Source organism: Neoarius graeffei, chromosome 3 (assembly GCF_027579695.1).
Source record: "Neoarius graeffei isolate fNeoGra1 chromosome 3, fNeoGra1.pri, whole genome shotgun sequence".
Taxonomy (NCBI): Eukaryota; Metazoa; Chordata; class Actinopteri; order Siluriformes; family Ariidae; genus Neoarius; species Neoarius graeffei.
The window spans coordinates 4,145,017-4,163,515 of NC_083571.1; the positions used below are offsets into that span (position 1 = coordinate 4,145,017).

Below are 18,499 nucleotides of genomic sequence, written 5' to 3' on the forward strand. Positions count from 1 at the left end.
TGCCATCCGTTGTAAAACGCTATGCATCCATTGTGTACTCATTGCATACGTGCTTCATACGCTCTATCCATCGAGCATCCGTCCACTGTGATTTCATCCGCGCAAAAAGTTTTGAGCTGCACAAAACTTTTATACAAGATGAAGTAGAGATGTATCAATGTAGCCTTCTTCAAAAACGAGATGTAGTAGAGATGTATCGATGTAGCCGCCAGCACGTCTTTCCGCTTTATGCTGACGGCGTGCGTGCTGCATCCCTTTATATCCGCGGAGCAGACGCAATTCATACCCCCCGCATGCGCAGTGAACGGTCTGCATCCGATATACATCCGCACAACATCCCCTTTGTTTCCGTTAGGCGTACGTGATGCATCCCCTTCATCCGCTATGCGTCTGCTTCTCAGTTATCACCGGTAACCCCTTCGGAGCTGTCATCCACTTCCATCTGCTAGGCTTCCTATGAACATGCGTTTAACATCCCCGCTATATACTACCCACGTCTGTTCTTTTCCGTTCTGTTTTCGCAAATTTTGTCCATTTCTGGAGCGGATGAAAACGGATAGAGCCACCCCCGAAATTTTGCTTGTCCGCTGTGTCCTTTTTGCATACGTTTTGTGTCCATCGGCCAGTGGGACCGGGCCTTAAGCAGTCATTTGCCGCTTTTCCACTACAAACGCGGCTGAGTCGGGCTGAGCGGGGCTGTTGGAGTTGCATTTCGACTACAACCGCGCCGGCTGGAAGTGGGTGGACACATTGGGTGGAGTTAGCGAAAGTGGGTGGACGTCAGGTGATGTCGTTAAGCAGCACAAACAGTGACATCAGTGATCTTTTAAGCGGTAGTCTCACGACCCGAATAGTAAACAATAAACATGGAGGACATGGAGTCGTTAGTGTTGCTGGTCTTGGTGCTGTGGCTTGTTGTCACCGACAACGCGGACAGATACTGGCAAGAGCGTATAGATGAGGCGAGGCGCATAAGGCTTCAGAAATTCTCGTAATTCGTAATTCTTCTCCTTCTGGGTTTGCGGTGTTTACAGATCCCAGCGCGCTCGCGGGGCGTGTGTGGGCATGTGAGGACACTCCTCCTCACCAATCAGTGCACAGGGGAGTGTCTGCTCACGCCCCCAGCCTCACTCGGCACGGCTTGGCTCACTTCAGCTCCACTCCAAAACCGTGCGAGTTTTAGGGGCTAAGCAGGGCTGAAACGAGCTGAGTCGTGCTGGTTTTTGGTAGTCGAAACGCGAGCCGTGTCGGGCTGAAGCGAGCTGAAAAAGGGTAGTGGAAAAGGGCCAATTATAGCAGCTAGATGAGCGAGAACCGAAAGGGTCTGTGCCATAAACCGTTATTTCTTCATGTCCAAAATGGCAGTCGCGTTTACGAAGGTCACGTGAGTGAAAAGGGTCTATAAAATCTTTTCAATATCTTGCAAAACAGTTTTTTTTTCCCTAACCATGTTCCTTCCAGGGGTTCTGGAGAACAGTCTTTTTGAGGGAGACACAAAGTATGATGGAAGGAAGGAAGTTTTTGTAGTTTTAGCCATAGGAAGTTGCTTATAGGAGTTATTTTTAATGTGCGTGTATGATTTTAACTTTTATTTTTGAATAATCCGTTGGCAGAATGTCTCATGGATTCTGTAAATCGCTGATGAGTAGTTTACTCGCTCTCCAGACCCCCCTGAGGGACCATTTTGTTTGCTTTCAGGTTGAAGATGCAGGCAGGACAGCACAGCACGGCCCCAGCCACCCCCGAGGCTGTGTGTGACAGGGGTCCCGGGGCTTGTGCACATGCACGGAGGGCCTGCTGTCCGTGCAGCTGAAAGTTTCCGCCCCCATCAGCCCTGCCTGCGTGCCGGATGCTCACTAGCTCACTACACCGAAGTGGCCGAGTGGAGCTGCACCTTTAACACCGCCGCCGGCCGACAGAACCGCGCATGACGCTCATCAGCCAAAGATCTAAACTCACACCAGGTACGTTATGTTCCGTGCAGCCTCGTGCGCTTAATCAGCAATCTGGTTTGTGTTGTGTTTAAAGCCGAGCGCTCGGGACGCCGCGGTGAACCGCGCGGTCCATTTCGAATAACGGCGTGTTTGCGGAAGTGGGAACGCTCTCTCTCTCTCTGTCCTCGCGCGCGCGCGCACGGCTCCAACATAAGCCCCGATTTGGGCATTAAACTCCTCCGTCCGACACGGGCGGTTTGTTTACCTGTAGTTTATCAGCCGCGTTCTCTGTAGCCGCTGAGTGTATTTTAAACCAATTACCTTTTTGTGAAATTATACAAAATATCCCGCGTAACATCGCATCATGGGAGCTGGTGTTTAAAATCCAAAATGGCGTCCATCTTTGTCGTTTTCACGTTAGCCCGACCTCGCTAGGCTTTCGCATATTTTAAATATTAAACACATGCTGGATAAAGTTTGACGATGTGCTTACAAATTAAAATCGTCACCCTTGCATGTTACGTAGTGTGAAGTTTAAATTTATAATGCTTTCACGGTTTTGGGGCTGTTTTGTGCACAGCTAGCTTAGCCCGGTTACCGGCCACGTCAAGGCAGTGGGGGAGGGGGACAGGCCGGAAGTGGGGGCGGGGCCTGAGTCGTGCTTGCGCGGTGACGTCACGGCGGTGTCGCAAAAAGAATTCCCCTATTTACTTCAGTAGGCTGTTGAAATGACTGTTAATGTCACATTTTTCAAAGACGTGACATTTGATTACAAAGGGTTAAGATGGTTATCTTGCCTGTTATTTTATTATCTTTTAGTCATGGCAGGTCAGTTCTGAAAGTCTCACAAGTTCAGTAAAGTGTTTATTCGGTTTACTGCACATCACTAAGATGGAAACCAGCAGAGAGATGCATGATGTGAAAATGTATCTCTAATTTTGAGTCTAAACAAAAGCCCTATTCTGACTGGATTAGTTTTAAACACGGAGGTGGTTTAATGTAATCATTACCTAGGGCTGCGTACCTAAACGTAACATCAGGTACCGGTACAGAGGTTTAAGTACAGGTCCGGACCTGTACCTGAACAATTTGACAAATTCTTCTGAACTTCTTCAATAATGACAAACATTTAATAAACTGTTGACAACTTGTCAGTATCTTTATTCAAAGAAAACCGAACATAACCAGGTTTCCTACCTCACTTCTCAGTCACCCTATAGTTAACTTGGGACAAAAAGTCATAAGTTGTCTCACAGCGAGAAGTAGGGTTGCACAATTATGGAAAAAAATGACAATCACGATTATCTTGATCAAAATTGTAATCGCGATTATTAATCACGATTATTCTTGATGTTAGAGAAATCACTTAAATTTTATTTCACTATATTCAAACAAACAATATGAACAGCTTTCAGTGCAGAATGAAATTTAAAAGAGAAATTCTGATTTCCAAATGACAAATGAAATATATCCAAGAAATTACCAAAGGATGAAGGAACTGAAAACTCAATTGCAACAATTACATAGCATTATACTGAGGCCTACAAGTTTTTAGCTAGAAAGACCAGCCTATCAACATGCTCTGGCTTTAAACATGAGCGAAGGCAGGTCACAACATTGCCTCCAGTGCTAAATAGTCTGTTGTTCCGACGTAGTTAGCTTTTCTCTCTTACCTCAGTCTGCTACCTACTCTCACTACTCTCTTTCTGCTATCACCCCTTGAACCGCTGCACTGAAGCTCTGCGCACTTCGCCAGTGTTGCCAGATGCTGCTGACTTTTTCCAGCCCAAAATATGTTCAAAACCCGCCAAAATGCACTTAAAACTGCCCAATCTGGCAACACTGCACTTGGCTTGCTTGCTTATTTAGGCGGAGTAATGAAACCTTACATGCGTCGGTTCGCCCCCTAATGGTTTGGCGGAGTATTGGTCAAAAAGTGCTTGATCAGATATACAGCAGAGCTCGCATTTTAAATGGTAATAAATCGTGATTTTCATTTAATTTAATCGTGGCAGCCAAAATCGCGATTTTCGATTAAATTCGATTAATTGTGCAGCCCTAGCGAGAAGTGACTACACTAGAGTACTACAGACTACGCGCAGTCCGCGGCCTTTAACTTGCGCGGCAAAATTACACAAAGCAACAAAGGCTGCCAATGCCAGCAAAGGAAAAATGGCTGACCTGCTTTTGAGTCTTTTTGACCAATCAGAACGCTGGATCAGCCAAGCTCTCGCAATGTCTCGTGAGTGTGGTGAGAGGATCTCAAATCAAAGATGGCTCTGATTTCAAGTTTCAGCGCGGCATTTTACGTCTTTTCCAGTGCTAAATTTTCGTCTTTGTGGTAGGATTTACGCATCTTCAGTCACAAAATAAGCAGATACTTGGTGTAAATTTATATCGGTACAGTACCGGTACTTCATGATCCGCTATTTTGGACCTGTACCGAATCGTTTTTCACGGTACAGTACCGGTACGCAGCCCTATCATTACCTAATGTACACTGTCTGGCCAGTAGTACATGGACACCTGTCCATCACACCTGTATGTAATTGATTGTTCCTCAAACTGTTCCCACAAAATTTGAAGTGTACAGTTGTATAGAACAATCGTATAGTGCCCAAACCTCTTCCAGCATGATGTGACAACGTTCCTGTACACCAAGTCAAGTCAACTTTATTGTCAAATATGCTATACATGCTCGACATACAGCACAGATGAAATTTCAGTCCTCTCTGACCCACGGTGCAAACAGACAATGCAATAAATAAAAAATAGAATAATTGAAATAAGAATAATTGAAATAAACAATACAAACAGTATAAACACTCTCTAGATAAGAACTAGACATAGACTAAATAAACTAGACATAGACTAAATAAACAATACAAACAGTATAAACACACTAGATAAGAACTAGACATAAACTAAACACTCATATATAAATAAAAGGGAGCTTCATGAAGACGAGGTTAAGGTTGGAGTCGAAGAACGCGAGTGTCCTGCGCAGAGCCCTTGATTGAACTCAACCCCACTGATGAGATGAACTGGAAAACTGACTGCACCCCAGGCCTTCTGACTTCTCGAATGTTCTTGTAGCTGAACCGAATGAACACACATCTAGTGGGAAGCCTTCCCAGAAGAGTGGAGGATGTTATAACAGCAAAGAGGGAATCAGATATTCAACAAGGACGTATATGTGATATGATGGTCAGGGGTGCACAAATGTTTGGCTGTATAGTATACAATGTGCAGTAGAAATAACCCTGTGTTAAAGATTGCATTATATCCTGTGAGAAAAGAGATTTGAATGTTTTCTTGGCTGTAAACCTGCTCCAGGAAGCACTCGCTCTTTTTAAAGCGGCAAAAGTTTCAACGCGTAACACTAAAATGTCGATGATGTGCTTCCAGGGGTTTTCGGTCAGTTATCGAGTTCTTAGCATAGTACAAACTACATGTTATGGTCACGTGACATGACATTGACACACCACATTCACCAAACACTGAGGTTAAAAATGTATTATATCAGTTTGTGTTAAAATGAGGTGTGTGTGGTATGACGAGAATCTTGAACGTGAGGCTCTTTTGTAGGGTTTATTCAGTTAGTCTGATGTAGTTTTGCTGTGATTGTGCGCTGTGTCAGCTCGCACTCTGGTCTGTCTCTCTACAGTGCTGGGATGTCACTCGCGCTTCAGGTAGGCGACACGCCCCTGTGCCCTCTCCCTCATCCTAACCCTCTCCAGTGTATCTGGATAACGTGTGGTCTATTGGGTTAGAGTTGTGGTGTGTTTGTGTGTGTCTTTGTGAATAAAGATCATTAATCAGATCATTTCCATGAACCAGTCTTAACATGAAATGAGTGGCCTGTTGGTTTGTCTTTGGTGACTATACTAAATGATGTACTTCATCATGTCAGGAATAAAACACTGTGTGTGTGTTGTTTCTATGTTAAAATAATTGTTATTCCACTAAATCGAGTTGTACATGAGCTGATAGCCGACAAGACGTGTAGCACCAAGTCGTCTATAATCCATGTACGACAAGATTGAGTGAGTGGAATAACGGTTTTGTTCTATCCACATTCACTGGATTTTGAGAAACAGAGCATTTTTATTTTTTGAAAATTCGATCAATAAAAATTTTATACAAAATGTCCAACAAAATAATTTCCGCTTGGAATGTAAACAATAAAAAAAAAATAATCATCTTTGCGTTGGCATCAGTAACTCCACTTCATCACCCTATGCTATCATTATTTATTTTATCCACAGTCACTGGATATGAGCAATCACACGCTCTGATTGGCTACTCTACTACTAGGATATCAGCTCATATACCTACCATGAGGAGAGAAAAACAAAATGGCAGAGCGTGTTGCTGAACCAACCGAGGACGAAATAAAAGCTCTATTCGGAAACAAAACTCTATTTAAAAAATAAAAAGTATCTTTTTTTTTTATTCTTCAAGAATTATCGCATTTTTCACAAATCGCTCCTATCATTTTGCTCCTATCATTTGAGGTTAAAAATTTATTATATCAGTTTGTTAAAATGAGGTGTGTGTGTGTGTGGTATGACGAGAATCTTGAACGTGAGGCTCAATGCGGCTCAATGAAAAATGCGATAATTCTTGAAGAATAAAAAAAAAGATAGGAGCGATTTGTGAAAAATGCGATAATTCTTCTCATCTCATTATCTGTAGCCGCTTTATCCTTCTACAGGGTCGCAGGCAAGCTGGAGCCTATCCCAGCTGACTACAGGCGAAAGGCGGGGTTCACCCTGGACAAGTCGCCAGGTCATCACAGGGCTGACACATAGACACAGACAACCATTCACACTCTCATTCACACCTACGGTCAATTTAGAGTCACCAGTTAACCTAACCTGCATGTCTTTGGACTGTGGGGGAAACCGGAGCACCCGGAGGAAACCCACGCGGACACGGGGAGAACATGCAAACTCCACACAGAAAGGCCCTCGCCAGCCCTGGGGCTCGAACCCAGGACCTTCTTGCTGTGAGGCAACAGCGCTAACCACTACACCACCGTGCCGCCCGTGATAATTCTTGAAGAATAAAAAAAGATACTTTGTTTTTTTTAAATAGGGTTTTGTTTCCGAATAGAGTTTTTATTTCGTCCTCGGTTGGTTCAGCAACACGCTCTGCCATTTTGTTTTTCTCTCCTCATGGTAGGTATATGAGCTGATATCCTAGTAGTAGAGTAGCCAATCAGAGCGTGTGATTGCTCATATCCAGTGACTGTGGATAGCATAGGGTGATGAAGTGGAGTTACTGATGCCAACGCAAAGATGATTATTTTCCTGTAACAGCACATCCAGAAGTGTTTTATTCCTCTTATACCACAGCAATTTGCCAACAGTTGTTTTGTTTTTTTAAAAAAAGAACAGCACATCATACTTTTTATCTGTTTATAGTTGCATTTAATGTAGTGGAACATCCATGAAGCACGTTAGCGCCTGTTCTTGCTTATGTTATAGTAGCTATAAACACACGGACGGCCTTTTGTTTTCCGCTCTCTTGAGGTTAATAAGGCAAAAAAAGTCGCAGAAATTCTCAGCGTAAATGCAGAAAACTTCCCTGGGCCAACGATTAGATACATCTGTTTACATGGAGCGTCTGCTATACACGTCCCTGTAAATAACTATAAAAACGATATTATAAGTATTAATGTAAACCTGCGCTACGGTCAAACCTGCTGTTCAAGAGAACTCGTCACCACCTTCTGACCAATTCGAGTCCAGAATCCATCAGCGCTGTGGTGTAAGCAGTTCTTTGAGCATCACGCCTCTTGTGGGTTGGTGCTTCTCCACTCCACCTCCTGATGAAAACACAAGTCTGAATAATAAGTTAGATATATTTACCCAGATATATTGGACAAAATGCCATGCAGGTGTGTGATCTGCTGCTGTCTGGGAATTGCGTTTACACTCAACTCTAAAATGATTGGCACTCTTCAGGAGAATGGGCCAGATTTAATAAATAAAGTAAATAAAACCCACTATGAGGTGTTGAGCTTTTGGGATGTTGTATGTTTTTTTTATTTTACCATGGTACTGGTTTCAAAACATTTGGAACCCCTGTTATGTGGGTTTTGGAGAATGTCTGTCTCAACCAGGTTTAAGGACAAAATATTTGGCTACTTGGCGCAATTCAGGACGCAGTCATTGTTTGTTTACGAGAACCCCTAAGCATGTTGTCTTCTACTACAGTTTATGGTGGGTTTGGATGGTGTTCATGGCCTAAATGGTGGATTTTGATCGAATCTAACCACAAGTATGAATCCAGCTCTACTGAGATTTGGTAAAGTTTAGGAGCTGTGTTTTGGGTTTTTCTTAGGAAGAGCTTCCTTCTTTTGCGCCTCTCCTCCATCTTGTTTTAATGAACTACACTCACTGGACACTTTTTTTTATTAGGAATGCCCATCCATCCACCTGCTGTTTGATGCAGTTCTCTCATCAGCCGATCCCTTGATGCATCAAATCAAGAGCTTCAGTTAATGTTCATGATGTTCAAACATCAGACTGGGGAAAAACTGTGATCTTGCAGTGAAGTGTGACTTTCTTTCACTGTGGTATGGGTGTTGGTTTGAGCCAGATGAGTATTTTTGGTTTGAGTATTTCAGAAACTGCTGATCTCATCCTGGGATTTTCACACGTAGCAGTCTCTCGAGTTTACACAGGCAGAATGGTGCTAAAAAAAAAATAGAAAAGCACTCGGAGAGTGTAGACCTCCGCCAAGAATCCTTTAAAAAAATCCGGGATCCAGAAGGTGATCCGGATCACCGCCAAAATTTAATGGATTGTTACTTGTGCCCAGTCACACCTAGAAAAAATTTCAGAGCAATCTGTTCATTACTTTTTCCATAATGTTGCTAACAGACAAACCAACAAACAAACAAACCAATGCTACCGAAAACATAACCTCCTTGGAGGTAATAATAACTAGAATGCATTTCCGGAGAAAATGCGAAAGTGTGCTTGCTCAGGTGCGCCGCCATGGCGACCCGGCAAGAGAGGCGACCACACGCCCACACGACAAGTTTTGTGTCAACACGCAAAAGTTTGGCCAAGACACAAGGCGGATTCTCATACGGAGATGACAGGCTGGCAAGGTTCTTTACAGGGACATCCCAGAGCATCACTAACATCAAAATGTAGATGTAATTCTAAATCCGTAAAGAGATATGACCCAAAACATGTTTTTGCTCATTGTGGCGCCCCCTAGTGGCCAAATGACACCAAATTTGATGAGGGTACATGAACTGGTGCCGAAAGTCATTTCAACAAATATGGTCTTGATACGTCAAAGCGTTTCTGAGATAGGAGCCAAAATATGTTTTTGCTAATTGTGACGCCCCCTAGTGGCCAAATGACACCATATTTGATGCGGGCAGTTTGGATGATGTCCAAAGTCATGCCACTAAATATGGTCTTGATACGTCAAAGCGTTTCCGTGATATGAGCTCACATCCTGTTTGGTGGCTTCGCCATCGATTTTGATTGGCTGCCACGGGCGAACGCTTCGACGTATGAGAGCGAAACAAATATCATTCATTAGGTATGGACTGGAAATCACGTATGCCAAGTTTCGTGATGATCGGAAAAAATATGCGGCCAGGGTCACTCTACCTTCACTTTGGACAAAATTCAAAATGGCGGAAAATCTAATTCGGCGGAGAATGACGTCATATGGTGCGTTGGAATCATCTAGCTCCAAGGATTCCAATGGCACCAGACTTATGAAAATCAGACATAGGGATCAAAAGTTACGCGCATGAACGCATGTAAGACTGTGATCAGTTGGTGGCGCTAGAGCGTGAGATGTACCAACATGAAACTTGATGAAATCAATCAGGGTCCACTCCTCTATCAGTGTACCAAGTTTCATGACTTTACACCTTACGGTTTGGCCTACAGAAGGAAAAATCTGTTTTTTGTGTCACGCGCCCATTCATTTCAATTGGGAAAAAATTAATCCTTTAAAAAAAAATCCGGGATCCAGAAGGTGATCCGGATCACCGCCAAAATTTAATGGATTGTTACTTGTGCCCAGTCACACCTCTGGAAAAAATTTCAGAGCAGTCCGTTCATTACTTTTTCCGTAATGTTGCTAACAGACAAACCAGCGCTACCAAAAACATAACCTCCTTGGCGGAGGTAAAAACATCGAGTGAGTGAGCAACAGTTCTGTGGGTGGAAACAAACACCTTGTTGTTGAGAGGTCAGAGGAAAATGACCAGGTTGGTTCAAGCTTTTTGGTCAGGAAGGATATAGTAACTCACTCATATAATCACTTTTTACAACTGTGGTGAGCAGAAAAGCATCTCGGTATGCAACAGAGAAAGAACAACACATTGGGTTCCACTCCAAGAACAGAGATCTTTTGAATCAACAAGAAGTTCCTGTTAAAGTGGCCGCTGAGTGTATATTCATTAATTGATTTGTGCAGGTCAACAGCCATGTTTTTATCCCGTGGTGTTGAACAGTGAAAGAATTTCACATGCTCGTGTTTGGTTGAAGGTAACGATCATGCAACTGTTTTAGGGTCATGGCAGGTTTAAAAAAAAAAGTTGAAAACCTTTTAGCACTTTATTCTTTTATATTGCGTGATTAAGGAGGAAAGGCTGCACTTGTTGTTATAACTCTCAACTCAGCCGTTTCAGAGTAACAGAGATTTGTCCAGGTGAGAGAAATCCACTTGCTGAAAGTAACAGGAAACTGATCTCACACGATAATTACACATCTATAAACAGCTAAGACAAACAAAGGACACTGATAAACAAACCTGTGCGGTTTATACATCCAGAAGCGCCAGCGATCTGAGGTACTCTCCACCTATACAGACGATCTGTGCTGGCTACTCGAGCCCAGGGGGAAAAAAAAAATTTCAACGCTCAGGTGATTATTTTTTTTTTATTATTTTTTTTTTTTTTATATCGTCTCTGCTGCCCAGAATTTGCTTCAGATCCAATTATTCCACCATGAAATTGTCTTTGATTCAGGTCGTGACCAGAAGTGATGCCATATTTGTTGATCGATTCTCGTGCTCTGATTGGCTGAGCCGGACCATGTGACCACACCGGAGTGTAGATAGTTATGTTACAGAACCAGGCAGCATACTACAGAGGGGAACTGAGAAAGCCAAGCATACACACACATCTGGAGGGAAATTTCATCCAGATTTTACAGGGAAATGGTTGGTAATTTATCTGAGAATGCACCAGAAGGCATGTAAATTTCAAAATTTTCTGGCGGGGGGGAAGCATGTTCCCAGACCCCCCTTGCCTTAGCATGCCTTTGGCTTCGCCGCCACAAATTCCAGATCCGCCCCCCCCCCCCCCCCTTTTTTTTTTTAAGTTGGCTACTTAGATTTTCTGGAGAACCCTGTTCATTCATCTCCTGTTGTATCCACGAAGCACAACAATCAATCCCATGCTTCCCGGCTGCAGTGCATTCTGAGAAATGTAGTCTCAAATCTCTTCGCACTTTATTCTTTTATATTGCATGATTGAGGGGACTGTGTTTCCTCTAAACTCTCAGCCCAGTTGTGGTGTCTGGTGTTATGTTGCTCTGACCTCACACAGTTCAGCGATGATTTCGTTCATAAAAAAAGCACTATATTTGAGTGTCTTTCTTGTTGACTTTTTAATCTTGGGGAATATCTGGGATTTTTTTTTTTTCCCTGTAAATGTACAACTATAATCAAGGAAATTCTGAAAAATTTTTCTCAGAATGTTAACGCGCGCGCACACACCACACACACACCTCAGTTCTGTGGGTGTTTTTTTTTTTTTTTTATAAACCTCCCATCCCCTTAGTGGGCCTAATACACTGTCGTACCACAGCGGGTCCCCCCCCCAAATAGTTGTTTGTTTCTTTTTTAAATAAACCTCCCACCCCCTTAGTGGGGTTAATATACCATCATACAATAGCGGGTGTTTTTTTTTTTTTAAATAGTTGTTTGTTTTAAATAAACCTTCCGCCCCCTTCATGGACCTGATACACCGTCATCCAACAGCGGGTGTGTGTTGTTTTGTCTTTTTGTTTTTTAATGGTTGTTTGTTTTAAATAAACCTCCCACCCCTTTAGTGGGCCTGATGCGCTGTCGTATGACCGAGTTCAGGGTTTGTTTTTTTTTTAAGTAGATTTCTGGTGGGGACAACAGTTTGATAAGTTATTATGAGATGCTCTCAGGCATGTCAGTCATTTTGCTGTATGTTATTTGGGTAGAAAATAGTGTTCTTAATCAAAGAATAATTGTTCTTCAAGGAAAAACATGCTTTTTTTAAGAAAGGTAGATAGATTTTTGACATTCAGCACTGTGTAGCTCTGTAGCATGCGGGTATAGAAGGGAAATGATTTCTAAAATAATTTACAATCACTATCCCATGTCACCTAGAAGAGAACGGGATCCTTCGAGTCTGCTTCCTCTCGAGGTTTCTTCCTCGGGTCGTTTCAGGAACATTTTCCTCACCACTGTTGCCTCTGGTTTGCTCATCAAAGCTTCTTTGTGACGTGTCTGTTGTTAAAATCGCTGTACAGATCAAATTGTGTAGAACGTCCATTCTCTTAAAGGGTGCCGATTACTCTGGAGTTGAAGATAATATTCCTGTGTACAGATGGAAGTGGTTTTTCATGGAGATGCATCAAAAGGTTTTTTTCATGCTGAGTACGTGGACATGGGCTTTTTTTTTTCTCCTTTACGAAACATGTCCAGACTGCGGTCATGTTCATTGGTGTGGCAGCTTACGCTTGGATTACATTACGGACTATCACCTGGGATTGTACGTTGGTACTGAAGTTAGAGTAAATGAGCACAGTTCATTAAACACACACAGTCTCTCACTTCCCCTTAACCTGTGACAGTTTCCTGTTTCCCATCCTGCCCAAACGCAATTTTATTACACATTAATCTGTTTTGCTGTTCTGTCCATGTTTGATTATTTTCCCTTTGATTTAATTTGATCATAAAAAACATCAAAAGTGCTCGAATATATGACAGAAAATAAATGTTTTATTTTCTTTTTCAGGGTAGACATGTTCTCCAAAGGCACCAAGCGCAAGTTTTCCAGCGATGACGACGATATGTTGGATGAGAACCTGGCCGGTGCCAAGGTGTCCTCCTCGTACAGTCTGCAGCGCCAGTCTTTACTGGACATGTCCCTCATCAAGCTGCAGCTCTGCCACATGTTAGTGGAGCCCAACCTGTGCCGCTCTGTGCTCATTGCCAACACGGTGCGGCAGATCCAGGAGGAGATGACTCACGACGGCAGCTGGGTGGTCACTGAGACCTTCTGCGGCGGGACCCAGGGCCCCTCCGAGCGCCTGGTGGCCACCGAGGTACTCTGCCGGTCAAGAGAGCAGGAAGCCGAGCCAAAGCTCTTCTCAGTTATCAGTTACGAAGGAATCAGCCGTGAGGAGGAGGTGGTGGCAGACGAGACGCTATGTTCGGTCTCGGTGCACGACTCCGCCTCTGACGTGTGTCTCTCTGAGACTTCGAGTCGTTGCTGGGACACGACCAAGGACTCCCGGGAAAGCTCCAGGCTTGGTCCAGGAGACGACGAGGATGATGACGAGGATGAAGACGACGAACAGGAAAGTTCCTCCAGGGAGGATCCAAAGGCAATCGGGCAAGTTTTCGGGACATTTGAGATCAAGAACGGTGCCTCAGGTCCAGACTCGGCTCTGGAGGAATTGTTTTCAGACGTGGACGCATCGTATTACGACCTCGACACCATGCTCACAGGCATTCAGAACACGGCGCCTAAGATGGGTCCATACGACCTGCTGGACAGTTTGAGTCCCTCTCACACACCCACGTCTATAAACTCACCGTCAAACTGCCGCTCTGATCTTAACGAACTGGACCACATCATGGAGATCATTGTCGGCTCTTAGACGCGACTCGGCTCTGAGACTAGTGCGCCTTTTTTTTTTTTCTTCCTCCCTTCTCTTTCTACCTGTCGTGGAAGTTCAGTCTGCAGTCCTTTCAGGGAAAGGAGTGTGTCTCTTCTCAAGAATGGCCTTGATTTTATGAACTGACCGGTTATCTGATCTTATTTGCATACCCTTTGTATGATCCTTTTTTTTTTTTTCTATTTGTTTGGAATTTTTTTTATTTATTTATTTCTTGCGTCCATTAACACTACGTACAGGATGGAGAGCAGAACCAGATATTTACAAAATGAAAGATATTTTCATAAAGATGAAATTGCCTAACTGTAAAATTATATATTTTTACAATAGATACTGCTTGAGAAGTGTTACAGTGCACTCGTTATCAGTTTCCAACATTACGATTTTAAACGGACCAGTTATCAAGGTCATGTTGTGACTTTTTTTTTTTTCATTCCTTTCAGGATTCAGAAATGGCAGTAAGAATACAACGATGCATGATTTTTTTTTTTTTTTTTTTTAAAGCACACTCTTTGGTGCATTTTGGCACCCGGCGTATTTCTCCCATCAGTATCTGGGCAAATTGTCAGCCTGTGTTTTTAATATTAGAAGTCATCGCATTCTTGTATTTGTTTAATTGACAAATGAAGAATAATGGGGCCGCCCCATTCTATATAGTGACTTTTAATTTATTTTTATTTATTTGTTGCAAACTTTACATGTTGAGTGTTGGCTTTGGTCAAACTCAGGGCAGTAGAGACTTCACGGGCCGGATTCGCCCCAAATCCCTCAACCAGTACTTCATTATTATTATAATAATTTAAAGCCTTTTATAAATTTGCTAGTTTAAATCTTTGATATGTGCAAAAAGCAGTTGTGATGCATTATGTCTACGTTTTCTGATGCACATCTACAGATCTAAAGATACCATAATGAATTCAGTCGTAGCTTTTTATTTTCGGCTGCTTTTCATCCTCTGATCAGGTCGATAAATCCTGATGTCGTGTTTTGCAGCCTCGTGATGAGCTGTACACCTTCTCTGATCCTATGCATTGAGTGTCGCAGTACACTTCCTATGCACAAAGTGTTGGAGCACATTTTAAAGGACAGTATTGACTTTGTATTTTTGACCGTCAGAAAGAGGACAGGGTTTAACGATTGTCTTCCTGTTAAAGAAACTTCAGTTCAGTCAGTAATTCTGAAACTAATTCTTATGGTGAAGAAAACAAAACAGTGACAGTACATTAATGTGAGTGGATGTAATTCCTCTCTGCTTTACGTCAGTTTCGTTTTTAAGTATGATATAAATCTAGAGTAGAACATATAAACATTTTATATGTGCATTGTAGCATTTTATAACATTTTTAATAAAAAAATACAAATTTACTTTTTTCTGTGGGTTTTTTTTTTTTGAACATGCACATTTTTTTTATTCCTACATTTATTCATTTTATTTTTATCAATTTAAAGTGAAATACAACACTGATAACAGCAGGTTAGTTCCTGTTCTCACTTTCATAACAGCTATAAACTCTCTCTGTCTGTTCTCTCTCTCCTCCTGTTCCCTCTTTCTCCCCTCCTTCTCTGTTCTCTCTCTTTGTCATGTTTCTGAGAAACTGCAAAACTCCTCAGTCCTGAAGATGTCAGAAAATTTAGTGCCAGCTTTACTTCTGACTGTTACTCTGACACTGGAGACTCTGTAAACAAACATCACTAGCTTTTCATGGAGTGTTTGTTGTATTATCCCTGCGAATGAGCTGTTACTATAGAAATGATAACATCTCATCTCATTATCTGTAGCCGCTTTATCCTTCTACAGGGTCGCAGGCGAGCTGGAGCCTATCCCAGCTGACTACAGGCAAAAGGCGGGGTACACCCTGGACAAGTCGCCAGGTCATCACAGGGCTGACACATAGGCCAAGTTTACATTAGACCGTATCTGTCTCGTTTTCTTCGCGGATGCACTGTCCGTTTACATTAAAACGCCTGGAAACGCCAGGAAACGGGAATCCGCCAGGGTCCACTTATTCAATCCAGATCGTGTCTGGTCCGGTGCTGTGTAAACATTGAGAATACGCGGATACGCTGTGCTGAGCTCTAGCTGGCGTCGTCATTGGACAACGTCACTGTGACATCCACCTTCCTGATTCGCTGGCGTTGGTCATGTGACGCGACTGCTGAAAAACGGCGCGGACTTCCGCCTTGTATCACCTTTCATTAAAGAGTATAAAAGTATGAAAATACTGCAAATACTGATGCAAATACTGCCCATTGTGTAGTTATGATTGTCTGTAGGCTTGCCATCCTTCCACTTGCAAGTGGTAAGTGATCTGCGCTGGGATCACACACACAGCGGCTCAGTCCCGAATCACTGCTCGTGCACTTCACTCGCGCGCTCTGTGAGCTGCACAGGGCCGGAGTGCGCACCCTCCAGAGGGCACTCGCTGTTCAGGGCGGAGTGATTTGGAGCGCAGGATGCCTGCGGAGCCGAGCGTATCCGTGTATTGGCGTTGCTGTGTGCATGCGAATCGTGTATTGGCATTGCTGTGTGCACACTAATCGTTTTAAAAACGTTAATCTGATGATCCGCTGATACGGTCTAATGTAAACCCCGCCATAGACACAGACAACCATTCACACTCATTCACACCTACGCTCAATTTAGAGTCACCAGTTAACCTAACCTGCATGTCTTTGGACTGTGGGGGAAACCGGAGCACCCGGAGGAAACCCACGCGGACAACATGCAAACTCCACACAGAAAGGCCCTCACCGGCCACGGGGCTCGAACCCGGACCTTCTTGCTGTGAGGCGACAGCGCTAACCACTACACCACCGTGCCATCCAAGAAATGATAACACATTAATATAAACTTGTGATTACTTCTGTCAGGGCTGCTGTTGTAGAATACTAATCAACACCATCTGACCAGTGAGGATATGGAAATCAGCAGCTCTGGGGTATCATATTCTTTAGATAGCAGTTGTTGTATAATCAGAATGCGATGAAATCTATTGAGGTGAATGCCGCTTTTCAGACCACAAAGTCTTTGATTAAGCAAAGCATTTAACAAGTTCTGTGCAAAAGTCTGAGGCACGTGTAAAGAAATGCTGTTGATGAAAAATGGCCTAAAAAGAAATGTTTCAACATTTTAAAAAAATACTATAATCAGTAAGCCATAATAAATGAAACAAAGTCGATCTTTGGTGTGAGACGAAATTCCCTTTGCTTAAAAAAAGAAAAAAAATGGTAGTGTCCAGTGCAGTGGGTGCAGTTTTATGCGGAAATGAGCTGTAGGTTTTACTGAGCATCTTACAGAACCAGCCCCAGTTCTTCTGGACACTTTGTCACACTCGCTTCATTTTACACCAAAACCCAGCAGCCTTCATTATGTTTTCTTTTTTCACCTGAAAAGAAAGTGCTCTCTTAGGGAATATGCTGCTCAGACATATATTACATTTTTTTTTTCTGTAACATTTAATTTTGTGCTCTGAGACCCTGTATACATTTGGTTTTAAAACGTGTCTTGGAAAATCTGTGGGTGGTAGAAGAGAGCAAGTGGACTTGCTTGAAGATTCTTGAAGATGTTTCACCTCTCATCCGAAAGGCTTCTTCAGTTCTGTCTGACTAATGGGGAGTATCAGGTATTTATCCTCTCATGGATGAGATGCATTTGACCACATGTCTTTTACAGTGTAAACGTTCTGATGTGTCCTCATCTCATCTCATTATCTGTAGCCGCTTTATCCTGTTCTACAGGGTCGCAGGCAAGCTGGAGCCTATCCCAGCTGACTACGGGCAAAAGGCGGGGTACACCCTGGACAAGTCGCCAGGTCATCACAGGGCTGACACATAGACACAGACAACCATTCACACTCACATTCACACCTACGCTCAATTTAGAGTCACCAGTTAACCTAACCTGCATGTCTTTGGACTGTGGGGGAAACCGGAGCACCCGGAGGAAACCCACGCGGACACGGGGAGAACATGCAAACTCCACACAGAAAGGCCCTCGCCGGCCACGGGGCTCGAACCCGGACCTTCTTGCTGTGAGGTGACCGCGCTAACCACTACACCACCATGCCGCCCTGACAGTTGAATGATAGTTTTTTTTAATTCCTTGAGCCCTCACGACTTCTCATGTCCGTGAAGCGCCGCCCCCAGGATCGAAGTACAGGCTGGTGTTGAACAAATACAAGCACCGTTCCGGGCCGGAAATCAATTTCCCAAACGGTTTTCCTTAACCACTTGTGCTGAAGCAATGAATCAAAATTTGTTTTTATCATGTATACATACATACATACATATTTAGATTATTCATATTACTAAGTCATATTTTTTTAATATGACTTGCATCTTTAAAGTCGTGAATACTACAGATGACGTAAGGAGTTACGTCAGAGCTCTTGCGCCACCGTTTAAATCTCCAGCCCAGGCGAGGGGGAAAAAGACAAAAGTTGTACTGATTATAAGGAAAGATGCGTGCACGCTGAAATATATGTTTTGAAATGTTCATAATGTGTTTTTTCTGTCAGCATTTTTAATCCATGTCACGTGCTCAAGCCTGTAGGGAAGAGCCGAGCAACCAATCAGAAAAGAGTCGTGAGTCGAGCAACCAGTAATACGCCGTTACTAGGCGGGTTCGAGATACAA

The 18,499-nt window shown here is 43.2% G+C and overlaps 1 protein-coding gene across 1 annotated transcript; it reads left to right on the forward strand.

The window, feature by feature from the left end:
• The first annotated feature begins 1,632 nt into the window (after window positions 1-1,632).
• cdca4 (cell division cycle associated 4) lies at window positions 1,633-15,187 on the forward strand. Its single transcript, XM_060915759.1, has 2 exons — window positions 1,633-1,964; window positions 12,979-15,187. The coding sequence occupies exon 2, from the start codon at window positions 12,986-12,988 to the stop codon at window positions 13,844-13,846; it is 861 nt and encodes a 286-aa protein (XP_060771742.1). The 5' UTR covers window positions 1,633-1,964; window positions 12,979-12,985; the 3' UTR covers window positions 13,847-15,187.
• The last annotated feature ends 3,312 nt before the right edge of the window (window positions 15,188-18,499 follow it).

Excerpts from the sequence above, each read along its gene's own strand:
- cdca4 (XM_060915759.1), top strand. The coding sequence starts at position 12,986 with ATGTTCTCCAAAGGCACCAAGCGCAAGTTTTCCAGCGATGACGACGAT.